Source organism: Takifugu flavidus, chromosome 10 (assembly GCF_003711565.1).
Source record: "Takifugu flavidus isolate HTHZ2018 chromosome 10, ASM371156v2, whole genome shotgun sequence".
NCBI classification, from domain to species: domain Eukaryota; kingdom Metazoa; phylum Chordata; class Actinopteri; order Tetraodontiformes; family Tetraodontidae; genus Takifugu; species Takifugu flavidus.
In genome coordinates, this window is record NC_079529.1 from 6,874,993 (window position 1) to 6,888,201 (window position 13,209).

Below are 13,209 nucleotides of genomic sequence, written 5' to 3' on the forward strand. Positions count from 1 at the left end.
GTGTGGGTGTGTGCCTGTGTGTGTGAGGGGGATTTTTGCCTCGTGCCCCCTGGCGTCCATCACTGTAACACTGTTCACTCATCAGTTCTGCTGCGCATGCAAACACACACACACACACACACATATACAGGTTTTTCATCATAGGCAGCAGAAGCGTCATCTTGTTCAGGCTCATAAATAATTTCCTGCAGCTCAAGTCTGGCCTGGAAACCTACCTTTCACTCTATGCCATCTATTCCCCTCTCCACTCCCCGAACTCCCCCCCTACCCCTACACTGATCTGTCTCCCTGTCACTCCCTGCTGTCCAGCCCAATCCCCCACTCCAGAGCTAAAACCCACTGTTCTTGCTTTGGCTCTGCGCCCTCCCGATCGACCTCTTCCTCTTGAACAACAATGTCCATCCTTCTCTTCGGTGCATTACTTGTAAATCAGGAGGACTCTCCAAAGCAGAAAAGGGGGGGGGGGGGGTAGTCCAGTGGGTCAAAAAATGCATCAAACCCATACTGCCTGGAGCACATTGGCCAGGGTTTGGATGATGTTTCTCAACAGTGTGTGGCGGTGGATTTACATTTATCAATTTTAGTAAATGACCTCCAACATCAATAAATACTCAGACCACTGACAGCATGGCTCGTAGCTGAAACGTTGGCCTATTCAATGGGGAAAATGTTGCAGAGAACATTACAAAAGGACCAAAGTCATAGTTGCTTTAACTTAATTAATGCTGGATTGTGTTTGTTGGTTGAAGGATTTTTTGAATCTCTGATCAGTTGCTGAGACTGACAGATCGCTGTATTAGGCGCTCAATTAAATCAGTTCAATTCTGCAAAGGAAAATATTCATTCAAGAACGGCTTTAATCAGGGTCTTTTGAAGATGACTTGTAATATTACTCTGATATCGTATTGTGCTGCGAAGCACTCTTATTTGACATCCACCATCATCTAATTATGGGGCTAATTTTTAGCTCATTTCCTGTCCTCAAAGTGAAAACATTTAGCTGCGTAGCATAAGACCAAATCTACTTTTGCATTAATAAAAAAAAACAGCCAGTCATGGATGCAGAAATAGAGAGAATGTGAGAGGAGGAGAAGAGGAGGAGGGAAGCGAGAAAGGCAGGTTAGGTCTGAGGATGAGTGTCTTGTCCCTAAGGCTGTATGTATACGCATGCGTGTGAGTGTGAGTGTGTGTGTGTGTGTGTGTGTGAATGTGTGTACGTGGGTGTGCACGCGTGTGTTTCCATCAGCCCACTCTCACAGCTCAATAATGATAAATAAGTCAACCCTCCTCCCCTCCCCTCAACCCCTCACTGTGCTCCTGTCACACACCTCTCCTCTGTTCATCTACCCTTTCACTACACACTCCCAGTGGTAATGAAGCAACAGTAGGAACTACCTGACAACTGTGCAGACCAGAGTTTCATCTATATTCATTCTGCTATGGTGGGCCAGCACGGTAAGACCCCCTTCTACCACAAAACAACCCATCTCTACCGGTTCACCCTCTAATTTTATTAGTCCACAAACTAACCGGTTCTTCCTTAATCACAAATAAGCCTCCACATTTACATGGTGTGATGGGAAAAAATAGAAACCCTTTGCACTGGAAAAGGTCAAATGTCAAACAGGAGTGTGTATTCAAATGAAATTAGCGGCACAGGTCTCATTAAAACATTGTTTACTTGACTGGATATATATTATCTGAGCTATCCTTACACCAAGCAGAGTGATTATTTACCTTCATTGAGATGGGAAGAATAATTACTTAAATAAAATGAAAGAAGCAAAAATGAAAGTGAGAGGTGCATCTAAAAGGGAAAAAAAGCTACTCATATTTTTGCTTGTCTATGTGTTCCGTCTACTGCATGCGTGTGTCTGGAGGGTCCTAATTGCTGTTGAGGTCAGGCTGCAGAGCAGTAAAGGGTTGTGTTTGATGCAGGTAAGGCTGTGCGTACGTGTGTGTGTGTGTGTGTGTGTGTGTGTGTGCGTATCTGCTCTGCATGCCCTTGACTTGCAGCTGGCAAACAACGCTTTAGGCCCCCACAGCTGCCTCATCATTACTGTTCACAGGGATCCCCTGCCACATGTGCACACACACACACACACACACACGCACACACACACGCTGAGAGAGACTTAGTCACTGCTACACAGGCGCAGACACGAAAACAGACACACACAGTCTTACACAGAGACACTCACCCCTTCCCGCAGGCTCCTCATTAAGCCAGTGTAGGCGGCAGCGGGAACGAACCACAGTCCCTCTGGGGAGCCTCTCTTCTTCTCCTGATAGAGAGACATAGAGAAGATTGGGAGAGAGGGTGAGAGAAGGGAGGAAGAGGGGGTACAGTGGGGGTTGCAGGCAGGGGCAGTGGAAGAGCAGAGTTGGAGTAGGAGAACAGGATGGCGCAGAAAAGATGTACGTAGAGCAAAGGGAGGGAAAGGGGCAAAAAAGGGCCAAGTCCGGGAGGAGAGCAGGCAGCAAGGGGAGCAGTGACATCTTGATTACATGCAAACACAGCAATTTAAACTGTTGTTTTTTTGCTTTTGTTTTTTTTTTTTTGGGGGGGGGGGGGATGTCCTTAAACTATTAATTCAGAAAAAAAAAGACTTTTCCTTGCATTGATTACTTTCAAACACGAAGCTTCACTTTTTCGGCACATTAGGCCAAATTTCTTAATTTCTGTGGGAAGAGTCCTAATTTTAGCACCTCCCCTCATGAACCATCGTCAGTTGCAGGGCTGTCATTGAATATATTTGTTCTTAACGATTTATGTGGTTAAATAAAGGTTACAAAAAAAGGTTTTAACCATATTTCAATATTTCCATTGCTGTTACTCTGCGCTCTAGGCTACATCTAACCTTGAGGATAAATACTGCACTGGAGGCTCCCGCGAATCATCCCTGACTGGTGCCACAGAAGAGAGGCTGAGTGAATGATTTCACCTGGGGACATTTAAAGGCCCATTCCACAGAACTCAGATAAAGCTGCCTCTCCTGACACTCACCAGTCATAACACTTTCCTGTCATGAGACATTTGGAAAGTAGAGATGTTCTTATTAATATGACCTTAAAGTCCTCCTATGCTCATTTACTAAAGATTTTATATGAGACGAACATTCAAAGCCATTCTCCTGTGATATGGATTGATTATGTCTAAAGTTGGCAGATAATTTGAGCATTTTAATTGATCAACACATTAGATCTTGATCCAATGAAAGATAGCCTTATTGGTTTACCATAAACTTCCATGACAGAGTCAAACGAACTCTTTGCAGGACCTGCAAAGTCATCTTATTAAGAGCTCCTACAAGACACTGATGAGATTTTCCAGGGCTTCACAAGAGTATCAAGTGTAATCAGGCAGAGCGATTGATTTTTTTTCAGGTTATCCATCGGTCTTGCAAGCAAATTTGTGCACCTAATCAACTTGCCTGGCTCGATTGAGGTTAACCAGAAATAAATTGGGATCACCTCTTTCTAATGAAGTCAAATAAGCCCCCTCCTCTCTTTCTTTTGCATTTTAAAGGGGTTTGGGGGGGGGGGGGGGGTCAATTCACTTTCAATTTGAATTGCATGCAAATTTCAACTCTATTACCTAATGACTGAGAACTTAATTTCATTCAGTCTACCTAAGATTGGCATTTCTGACAAAAGTGGAATGTCTTTTGTTTCTTTCTTGAATCGCCTATTTGGAGTTTTAGCAGAATCTTGACTGCTTTATATAGCCTTCCAACAATAGTCAGCTAGGGGTAGCAGCAATAAACTACATCAAATATTCATCTAGAATATCTTATCATAACGTAAAGACTACCTGAGAGGAAATGAGATGGAGGAACTCCCCGAGTGTTGCCAGGATAGAGAGTTTTAATGTCTTGTTCCTGAAGTTTAGTTTCAGCAGTTCGGACAGTGTGGACACAACCTGAAAAACATAAGACGCAGTTATTGGGGGATATGGGGGATAGTACTGTGTTTCTGAGACATCTTGAAGCCATAGAGATTCATTATCATGTTTCATCAGTACACATTATTACTAATGTGTTGTTCACAGGACCAGAGATAATCTGCTGCATCACAGTTTCCTGGTATTGACATTAAAAGCAGCCTACACTGCTACATGATCTTATCTGGATAACTTCCTTCCTTTAACTGCCTCTCAATGTTCTTTCCTCTACAACTTCTGTCTTCATAAATGTGTTTATTCAGGACCTAAACCAAACTATGATCAGTGTCCTTCTTATCCCGTCAATGCTAACTGGGGAGTTGAAGGCTGCGTTTGGAAATGGTCGTGCATCGTCTCTCCGCTAGGGGGCACTGAATTGCACCAATGCGCAAAGACAAAAGCAATAAGCAAAGGACGAAAATTCTAATATCTAAAAGTGTAGCACACTATCATTCTCTCTGCATCACCTTCCCCTCAGATCACCGTAGTGAATACACATGCAAAGAATATATAAATATAATTATCTTCTAAATTTGCTGCATTCATTTCTGGAGACAATGTGTCTGCCCTGGAAGACATGCACTTGATGTCAGCACTAATACAGTACATGACTTGTCATGGCTTAGATGATAATTGACTTGGGTAAAGCAGTAATGCACTGCTGCAGTCAGAGGTAATTCTCTTATCTTCTAGCACCCAGCGTCCAATTCTAGGGTAGCTTCAAGGGTAATCCTGACGTTTTTAAACCTGGTTCTTGTTTCTACATATTTGGCAGACTGGATAACTAACAGGTACAAATCTTCCTAGTAAAATCATCTCAGCAGGAAGCCTTAAAATGGGACAAAGATGTTCTCATTCACAGGTAGATCACAGATCAGGTAGATATGAGTGTGATTTAGCCTAGACAATTTAGCATTTGCCCTTTTTGTCATCCCTAGTGGATTAAAAGAACATCTTAGTATTTTTTAAATACTTCGTGAGAGTATTTTTTTCTAAGTATCCAGTGAAACACAATGTGCCATAGAAGCTTTCCAAGGTATACCTCCATCAAAGTCATAGCAAAGTTCACCATCACAATCAAGCTTCCTTCAACTGTGCAGGCAAAGGAAAATTCTTGCCTTATTTAAAAAATGCATTAAAAAACCCATAAAAATGTCATTTATTTACTGGAGTGTAATTTTAAAAAAATTACAAAAAAGGTGGTCAGACAGAAAGGATATGGAGACAGACGAGCGTGCATATGTCTTTTGGGGGGACAGAGGGTAGGGTGAAGTTTATACTTTAGCAGTTACCATGGTAACTAAACCCAGCCTTCACACTCCCAATCAGTGGAACTGCAGCAGGAGAACCCCTGCTGTGAGAATCCACACAGAGAGAAAAAAGCAAGTGCAGCTCATCTGTTCTCGACAACATAAAATACAATATAGACATGAAACATTTGGATGTACACTCAAAAACATCGCTCAAATATGCCCACACACACACACACACACACACACAAGTTGACACACACACACACACACACCACACACACACACACACACACACACACACACACACACACACACACAGACACACACAGGACCCCTGCTGAGTCAATAGTTGGATGCACACCTGGTCACAGACACAAACACAGAAGTACAGCTTCATCCTTTTCTTAACAAACTGTTTTCCTATGGAAGCGGGAGGGAGGGCAGTAAAAGAAAATGTTCCGCAGTTAGAAACAAACTCGGTGAGAAAGAGGAAAAAAATACAGCGTTGCCACAGTCGGCCATTTTGTAAATCGCTGTGACAACTCAAGAGCCGTAAAGTGTCAAAACAAGTAAAAAAATATAACAAAAGAAATAGAGAAACTGGGAAAGCGAGTGGATATGGGATCAGAGAGACTTGTAATGGATTTCATTCAGAACAATGCATGTGATCGAGCAAAAGAGGGCACAAAAGAAAAGCAGAGATGGTGGAAAGAGAAAGAAAAAGGTGGTTAACGCTATTCAGGATGAAAGCATCTACAGCAGGAGAGGCTTCACGCCATAAAGAACTGCTTTACATTGAATTAGTTCAACACCATGCGTCTGTGTGTGTGTGTGTGTGTGTGTGCGTGTGTGTGTGTGTTTTGATGAAAACTTTAGTAATTTAATATAGTTCCAATACTTATGCTGTCCCTTTATCTTACAGAAATATAAATAGTTTAGTTATAAAGCTAATTTCTATTGGAAAATCACTGAAAGACTGTTCTTTATGGTACTAATGATTTTTATGTGTTGACATGAGTTTATTCATAATTTAGGCTTAGGGTTTTAACAGAGAATGCTGAATGGGAAAAACATGCTCCATTATAATAGTATTATAATAGTATGTGCTGTTGCAGCATACAGGTGTTTTGTCTGGGTTTTTCCTGGAATAGACCTTCTCTTGCTTTTCCAGAAGCTCTGGAGAAGATGGGGTAGTTTTTCCTTATGTAATCATTCCTGTGACATAGGTTGCTGTGCAGCTATGGATCTTATTTTGGGCTTTGTAATACTGAATCACATTCTAACTTTATCTAAGCATTTGGTATTGTACAAGTAAAAGGCACCAATAACAATAGCTGCATGTTTGGGGTGGCAGAGCAGAGACAGAGCAGAGCAGAACATTGTACTAGTGCAGTTTTTGAGACAGACCGAGGAAACAGTCTTGTTGGTTTTTAGTGACATCTACTGGTCGTTGACGGGACTGTAAAATTGGTGCCAGAAAATTGTATCAGTGTCGGGATTATTTTCTTTGTAGCATCAGTGTGTCTCTATTAGCTGTGCAAAATTCCATAATGAGGGGGAGATATTTTTATTTTGGTTGAACCGTGCAGTCTTAATGTTACTTTTCATTACTAATATTTAACGTTAACATCGATAACCAGTCCATCGATATAAGATGCAAATACAGAGCCTGCTGCCCTCTCCTGGTACAATCTGTACTTCAGGTTCTTGTGCACGTGTGGTTGCGTGCGTGAGTTTTTCTTACCTCTGAAACACTGCTGTTCTCTCCCAGTTCGGTGCAGTGTAAAGCCAGTAAACCCAGTAATCTGATAGACCTCATCTGCCTAAAAACATTAATTCACAGTAAAACAAAATAAAATAAAAACTTTTTTTCAACACAACCAGAACAAAAAGACCCAAGGAAGTGGAAACATCGAATTGAGCAGTACACTATGTTTAAATTAGAGTTTGCTTACAAATCCCAATGAGAAGCTTCTTGTATTCGTCTGGCCAAAACTGGAAGCTAAATGGAAGAAAATCAAGATTACAGATTATAACAAAATTAAAGATATTTCAATAAACTATGTGTTTGTTACATACTATACAGCTGGATCTTATTTTCAAACCTTCAAGGTTAATTATAGCAGTTTACAAAAGATTATGATGATGCTAATATAAAAACCTATTATGTTCAGGTAGAATATGTGTATATATAAATAACACCATATGGTCAAATTAATTGCTGAATATGAAGGATTAGGATCTTACTGGTAGAGCCATATGGAATGATGGATGGCATTATTTGCTCATCCTTATCTTGCCCTAATTAATTCACATTTTCCTACCAGTTTGGAGTTGATGAGCCTGTTAGCAATAGCTTCATGTTGAACCACACTGCAGAGGTAACAGAGCAGGTGGAGCCGGGATCGACCGCCTGCAAGGCGAGTTCTCAAAGAGGAGGACTGAGCAACAGAGTTCTGCTCCCCCAGGGCTGAGCAAACCTCTGAGATGAAGACAGTCCAATTTTCATCACTCAGAGACTGCAGGTCGTCCACTGGGAGGGAGACAAGTCAAAAAGTCAAGATGACTGCAGGCAATGACTCACGCCACACAAGGTGTCTCACCAGAATATGCTGCTACACAAAGATTGTTAAGGTCAACCTCGGCAGTGTTGGGCTGGAATTTGGAAAACAGAAGGAAAACACACTGTTAGAGTCTTAAACAATGCCAACATAATTTTCGAATTTGCCGTAGCATCAATGTGGCATTAAACAATACATAAATGCAAATTCACCTAAACTCAGGAAGCAATTTAAAGCAATAAGTCTGTACCTTTAGCATGGCCATGAGTGAACAAATGGTGAAATCAGAGTCAGTATATAGAAGAGCTTTCACATGCTTGGTGACATCTGATTCAGTATTGGCCTATGAGGAAGAAACACAAGAAAAACCTTATTTTGTAATCCAATATTGTAACAGGCAACAATCTCTTAATGTTTGAGTGTTTATCAAACACACAAATGACTAATGGGCATGTTTCTAATGTACTTTACTCCTATGATGTTCATGGTACAGTGTACCTGGGGTTCAGAGGTCAGGTTCAAGAAATCTGGGATACTGCAGCTTCTGCTGAAGGGAAGGAAAATAAAATCAATGTGGCTTTTATGGAAGCCATGGACCCCCTTAATCCTACAACAGTAACCACATATGATTTGTGGATGATAGAATCGATATTAAAAAGACATTAAACTCAATACCTTATCGTGAATGTGGTGTCCACGTCCTCCTCAGCCATACTAGATTTTGGCTGCAGCTCAGATACTGTATCTGGGTGAGAGCACAAAACAAGGTTTCAAAGATACATTTTCACTGTTACGTCCTTAAGGCTTAAAAGGGGATAATCACTTACACAGGCAATGGCATGTATGTTACCTTGTGTGATAGACATTTTTGGCTGCTGTATGCGTGTCTGTTTGTGGTGGTCTTCAACCTCTGACTCCTTCCCTCCTCCTCCTCCTCCTCCTCCTCTCCTCTTTTCAACCTTTCTGTTTATTCCGTCTTCACCTTTGGTCTCAGACATCCCAGATAGGTCAGGAAGTTTTTCCCCCTGTTCTGCAGATAGAACTTTGGAGATGCTCGCATGTCTGTGGAGCAAAGGAAGTGACCTTAAAATCATCTGAGGATGAAAATGCAAAACCCAGCACTTTAAAAGTTTTCAATGAACTCCCTGGTAACAGGGCCGTGTGGTTGAAGGCTGTTTTAAGTGCTGATAAAATGCATTGCATCATAAAAGGTAAAATACTGGCCTCCTGGTGGATTAAACCTGACTAGACTGGGCTTGAACGACACAACACGCCTATATTTACATCATTGCAAAGGAAAGGGCTGGAACAAAAGGTCTGCAGAATGCTGCTGGGGTAACAAAGAAATAATCAAATGCAAACACACCTTGAACAAGCCAAACCCAAAGCCTCTCGAGTGTTTTTTCCCTCCAAATGCTCATCTTTCCTGTCTTTAGAAACCTGTGGATCCTCTTCTTCCAGTCTTACTGGTGTCCAGAAGGGGTGGGTGAGCAGCTCTGGCCATTTCATTCTGATGAACAGAAGAAAAAAAGGTTTTAATGATGATTTATGGCCAAATCCTTGTTCCACCAGGAGATTTCTGCCCTGCGGTTATAATGACAGTAAAAACAGAAGCAGCAGTGAAAACAGGGGATTGGATTTGCACGTCCTGACCTCTCGTCTGGGTCGTTCTCGAGTAAACCTTTTAGGAGGTGTTTGAAGTCATCACTGGGGGGGCTGGGTGAAGATTCTGTAAACAGCAGAGAGAATTTTCTGGGTCCTGGGAACCATTAGACACCAGAACATTTTTTAACAAGGTGTCCTTTCTAAATTCTCACACTGGGCAGAGTGTGATCCCACTGTGGGTTAGACAATAAGCAGGACATTTCCTCAACTGCAATTTTTAGGGGGGGGGGGGCACCACAGTTGAGGCACTTAAGGGGTGGGTGGGGCAAAAATGTCTGGATTGCCTCTTTAATTTTTGTGGGTTTTTTTTATTTTGATTGTTGCTTAATTACAGCTACACACAACAGTCCTGTGAATATCGTGGGGCCCCTGCCCTCCCCAGGATTTCTACCAATATGAGTGTGTTACCTCTGATCTTGAGAGGTGTTTGCTCCAGATGTAAAATCCTTTCTGCTGCTTCCTTGGAATGACAATTTTGCAATGGGGTTTTACCTGGAAAAATCAAACCAGTCAAACGTTTTCTGAGTAGAACGATGCAACACACACACATCAGTGTTAATATCACTGTCAACTTTATTACAGCCAAATAGGATTTATCATTAACATTAGTTTATGTCATTATCAGTTTTATAAAAATACTTGTTTCAAAAAAGGGTCCAACTATAAACAGAATAGGAAACTCCACATCTGTCAGTCATCATTAGTGTGTATACTGCCTGTCAGTGTGTGTGTGATAAGCACCAGTGTACATGTAGTAGAGTAGACATCCTAGAGCCCAGAGATCAGAGCTCACACTGGTTACTGAGCCCTGCAAAACCTCTGGAGCACTGTAAGCTGGTGGACCTAAAACATATAAAAGCAGCTAGAATCATATTAGTAAAGTATTGAATATAGAGGAAAACATGTCATTAACCATGCATCTTGACCATATACATAACTATTTTGACACTAGCCACTAAAATGTAAATACCCCATATGTGAATGGACCATCCCATTCCTACACCTCAATGGTTTTCATTTAAATGACTTAATTTCTCTAATCACTGCTAATGATAGCAAGTATCAAATTCTGACCTTGGAGTTTTTTCTTAATGTTCTCAATGGACACTTGTGCATCATCGTTCTCCGTCATTGTCTTCTCAGACAATGACAAAAAGGCGAACAAGTCCTCCCAATTCTCTCCGGCTGTCTTGGACAAACAGAAGTTAGAAAACTTCAGAATGCCACTGCCATCAAGTAGGATCTAAAGAAAATGAAACGAGATTCCCTTCATTGGCTTTATTTAACCAAGTCAACATGTGCCTTCAGTCATTCACCATCAAACCTTGGAGGGGTTCAGGTATGACACAACGATCCCTGATTTATGGATGTATTGAAGCCCTTTGACCAAATCCCATCCAAACCTCCTCACCAACTCTTCTGGACATCCATTATCATGTTCAACCAGTGACTGCAGGGAACCACCTGAAAGATGGACAAATGGGGCAATAACGGCAGTTATATACCTAACCTACAGCACCTGTTTCCTTTTCATTCAAAACAATAAAAAACTGACTTAACTGAAGCAGGCAATCACATCGGTGCCATATTTGTCAAATATTAGCAAAGTTGAGCAGCTAACGGGCATTTAACAGACAATCAGTAATGACTGACCTGTACAAAGCTCCACTACACACCACAAGTGGGAGTTTGTCTCATACCACTCATAGAACGACACAATGTTCGGGTGATGTAGTTTACTACATATATGCACCTGTTAGGGAAAGCAACATGTCCGTTAACATGGTGAATGTTTTTTTCCCACGTCAAAAATGTCCACTGCACAGATATAAGTTTCAACACATGTCCTACGTGGTTGGTGATGAAGGGTTTCATGAACTTATCAGAACTGATGAGGGCTACAAAACTGAGCTGGCCCTTCTTCCTCCCTTTATAGACAACAGAGTCGCTGCCTGCCGCGAGCTCAGTGTATGGTATGTAGTTCTCCATTTGCTGTAGAAAATACAAAGAATAAGAAAACAAAGGGATCACGTGTAAAAATCAACCTATAACAGGTATAAATGGGATGGAGAGAAAGAAAGGCTCAACAGTAGTGGTGCAATGGGAACTGTAGAAAACACCAGGTAAGCAAGACGGGACGCGCCTGGCTGCAGGAACACGATCATGCAGCAATATGAGGTTCAAAGGACCTGAGAGATTTTGACCCTTGTTCATTTAAGGATTATAGCCATGGGGCTTTGATCATAAAGCATCGTATTAGTCTGCGGTACCTTGTTATCGCCAAGCGTTTGTTAGACATCATCCAGAGGTTGCAAAAAGATTTTAATGACATTTTCATGAATTATTATGGGAATTTTGGTGATGTTTCAGATTCATGAAGGGGTCTGTGGTCTCTGTTCTTCCAATGATCAAAGCCAAGTGGCCTCAGTCACAAAGAAAAAGGTCTACTCTGTTACACAACCTTGTATCACTACTGCCTATGTGTATATACGTGTGTATATACCTCAGATCTCTCCAAGTAGGCCTACCTGTTGGCGAGGTCTGCAGTCTCAGAGTGCTTTTTTGAATTTGCGAGGAAATGACCTTAAAATCTTTTTGGAGTCTTTTTAATATTGCACACCCTCTCCGAGTGCCTTGATCTTCTAATTGGTATCATAGTTTATAACCTGCCTCCTCAATCAGCGACCCTAAACTAACCCTCCAACATTGGATTGAGTGTAAATTAATGAACAATGAAGCATCAGACACCGCAGAGCACCGGATCCGTCCACAGAGAGCACCGCTTGACTTCCGGGTGTCGTTTGTTTATTGTTTAACGTATCCTTATAATGTATCCTTAATAAAAAAGAAAGGTAAAACTCACCTCTTCTGCAGTTTGATGGCGGAATGGGTCATGTCATTCTAAATAAACAGCGGGGGAGACCGGAACTCTTTGGCTAAATAAAGTTAAACCTTAACCTGCGTATTGAGATTTTAAAGTAGTTTAACGCTCTTAAAAAGGAAATAAAGTCAAACATTTAACGTCTGATACATTTACTCCCCCATTTTAGTACTTTTCTACTTATAAATGGTACATTCCGCTCCTTTGTTGCTAAGATACCAGAGAGCGTACACCACAGACGGTCCATAGTAAACACGGAATGTGATGCAAATTAGAACTTTATACTTACGTAAGCACGTTTTGCAAATCAAATTATCGACAAACAGCAATTACGGCTAACAAGAATATCAAATCTGTCTGAATGTCTGCATTATTAGCTTTAGCATATATTTTACAGGAAACGAAAACAATGTTTCAAAAATACACACACACACACACAAAACATGGAAGTCACTTCTAACTGAGTTTTGTTTTGCATTTGTTTCTTTTCTTCGGGAAAGAAACAAATGCATATTGTTAGCTCACAGACACGCACAGGCCAGTAGATGACACTGGGGAGCCGGTTTGTAGTCTCGAGCTGCCGCCTTGTCGAAGATATGGATAGGCCTACAATGTAATTTCAGTAACTACTTCGTCAACAAAAGTGTATGTTTTGTAAACGCCATAAAAAAGATAGTAACGATGGATTAGGAAAGAATAATGATGGAAATGTGAAAAAGTTCAACTATTGGGTGACTCATTCAGCGAGAGAAATTTGAAACTTCCTACGCTTTGAAGCTCAACAAAATGCTCAATGCACCACTTCCTCTTAGCTTGGTTTGGTTTTCAAAATAAGAGTAAACAAACAACGGGGAAGAAAATTGAATTAAAAACCCCAAAATGTAACAATCACCAAGTTTAAGGGAG

At 41.2% G+C, this 13,209-nt stretch overlaps 1 protein-coding gene across 4 annotated transcripts in view; it reads right to left on the reverse strand.

Moving 5' to 3' along the window:
* Positions 1-12,982, reverse strand: part of ulk4 (unc-51 like kinase 4) — a 39,288-nt gene extending 26,306 nt beyond the window's left edge. The window contains exons 1-19 of one of the 4 annotated variants that reach the window (XM_057044621.1): positions 12,839-12,982; positions 11,274-11,414; positions 11,076-11,175; positions 10,747-10,886; positions 10,497-10,665; positions 10,164-10,265; positions 9,831-9,914; positions 9,411-9,486; positions 9,124-9,267; positions 8,608-8,819; positions 8,433-8,502; positions 8,256-8,304; positions 8,008-8,100; positions 7,800-7,851; positions 7,521-7,729; positions 7,152-7,198; positions 6,941-7,019; positions 3,815-3,922; positions 2,202-2,285 (exon numbers count right to left, since the gene is read on the reverse strand). In XM_057044621.1, coding sequence (XP_056900601.1) covers positions 2,202-2,285; positions 3,815-3,922; positions 6,941-7,019; positions 7,152-7,198; positions 7,521-7,729; positions 7,800-7,851; positions 8,008-8,100; positions 8,256-8,304; positions 8,433-8,502; positions 8,608-8,819; positions 9,124-9,267; positions 9,411-9,486; positions 9,831-9,914; positions 10,164-10,265; positions 10,497-10,665; positions 10,747-10,886; positions 11,076-11,175; positions 11,274-11,411 — 1,956 coding nt within the window. In that variant the 5' untranslated portion in view covers positions 11,412-11,414; positions 12,839-12,982. Of the gene's footprint in view, positions 1-2,201; positions 2,286-3,814; positions 3,923-6,940; positions 7,020-7,151; positions 7,199-7,520; positions 7,730-7,799; positions 7,852-8,007; positions 8,101-8,255; positions 8,305-8,432; positions 8,503-8,607; positions 8,820-9,123; positions 9,268-9,410; positions 9,487-9,830; positions 9,915-10,163; positions 10,266-10,496; positions 10,666-10,746; positions 10,887-11,075; positions 11,176-11,273; positions 11,415-11,950; positions 12,207-12,285; positions 12,535-12,838 lie in introns of those variants that run through there. The other 3 variants (XM_057044622.1, XM_057044619.1, XM_057044620.1) reach the window with 3 other exon arrangements.
* Between the last annotated feature and the right edge of the window lie 227 nt (positions 12,983-13,209).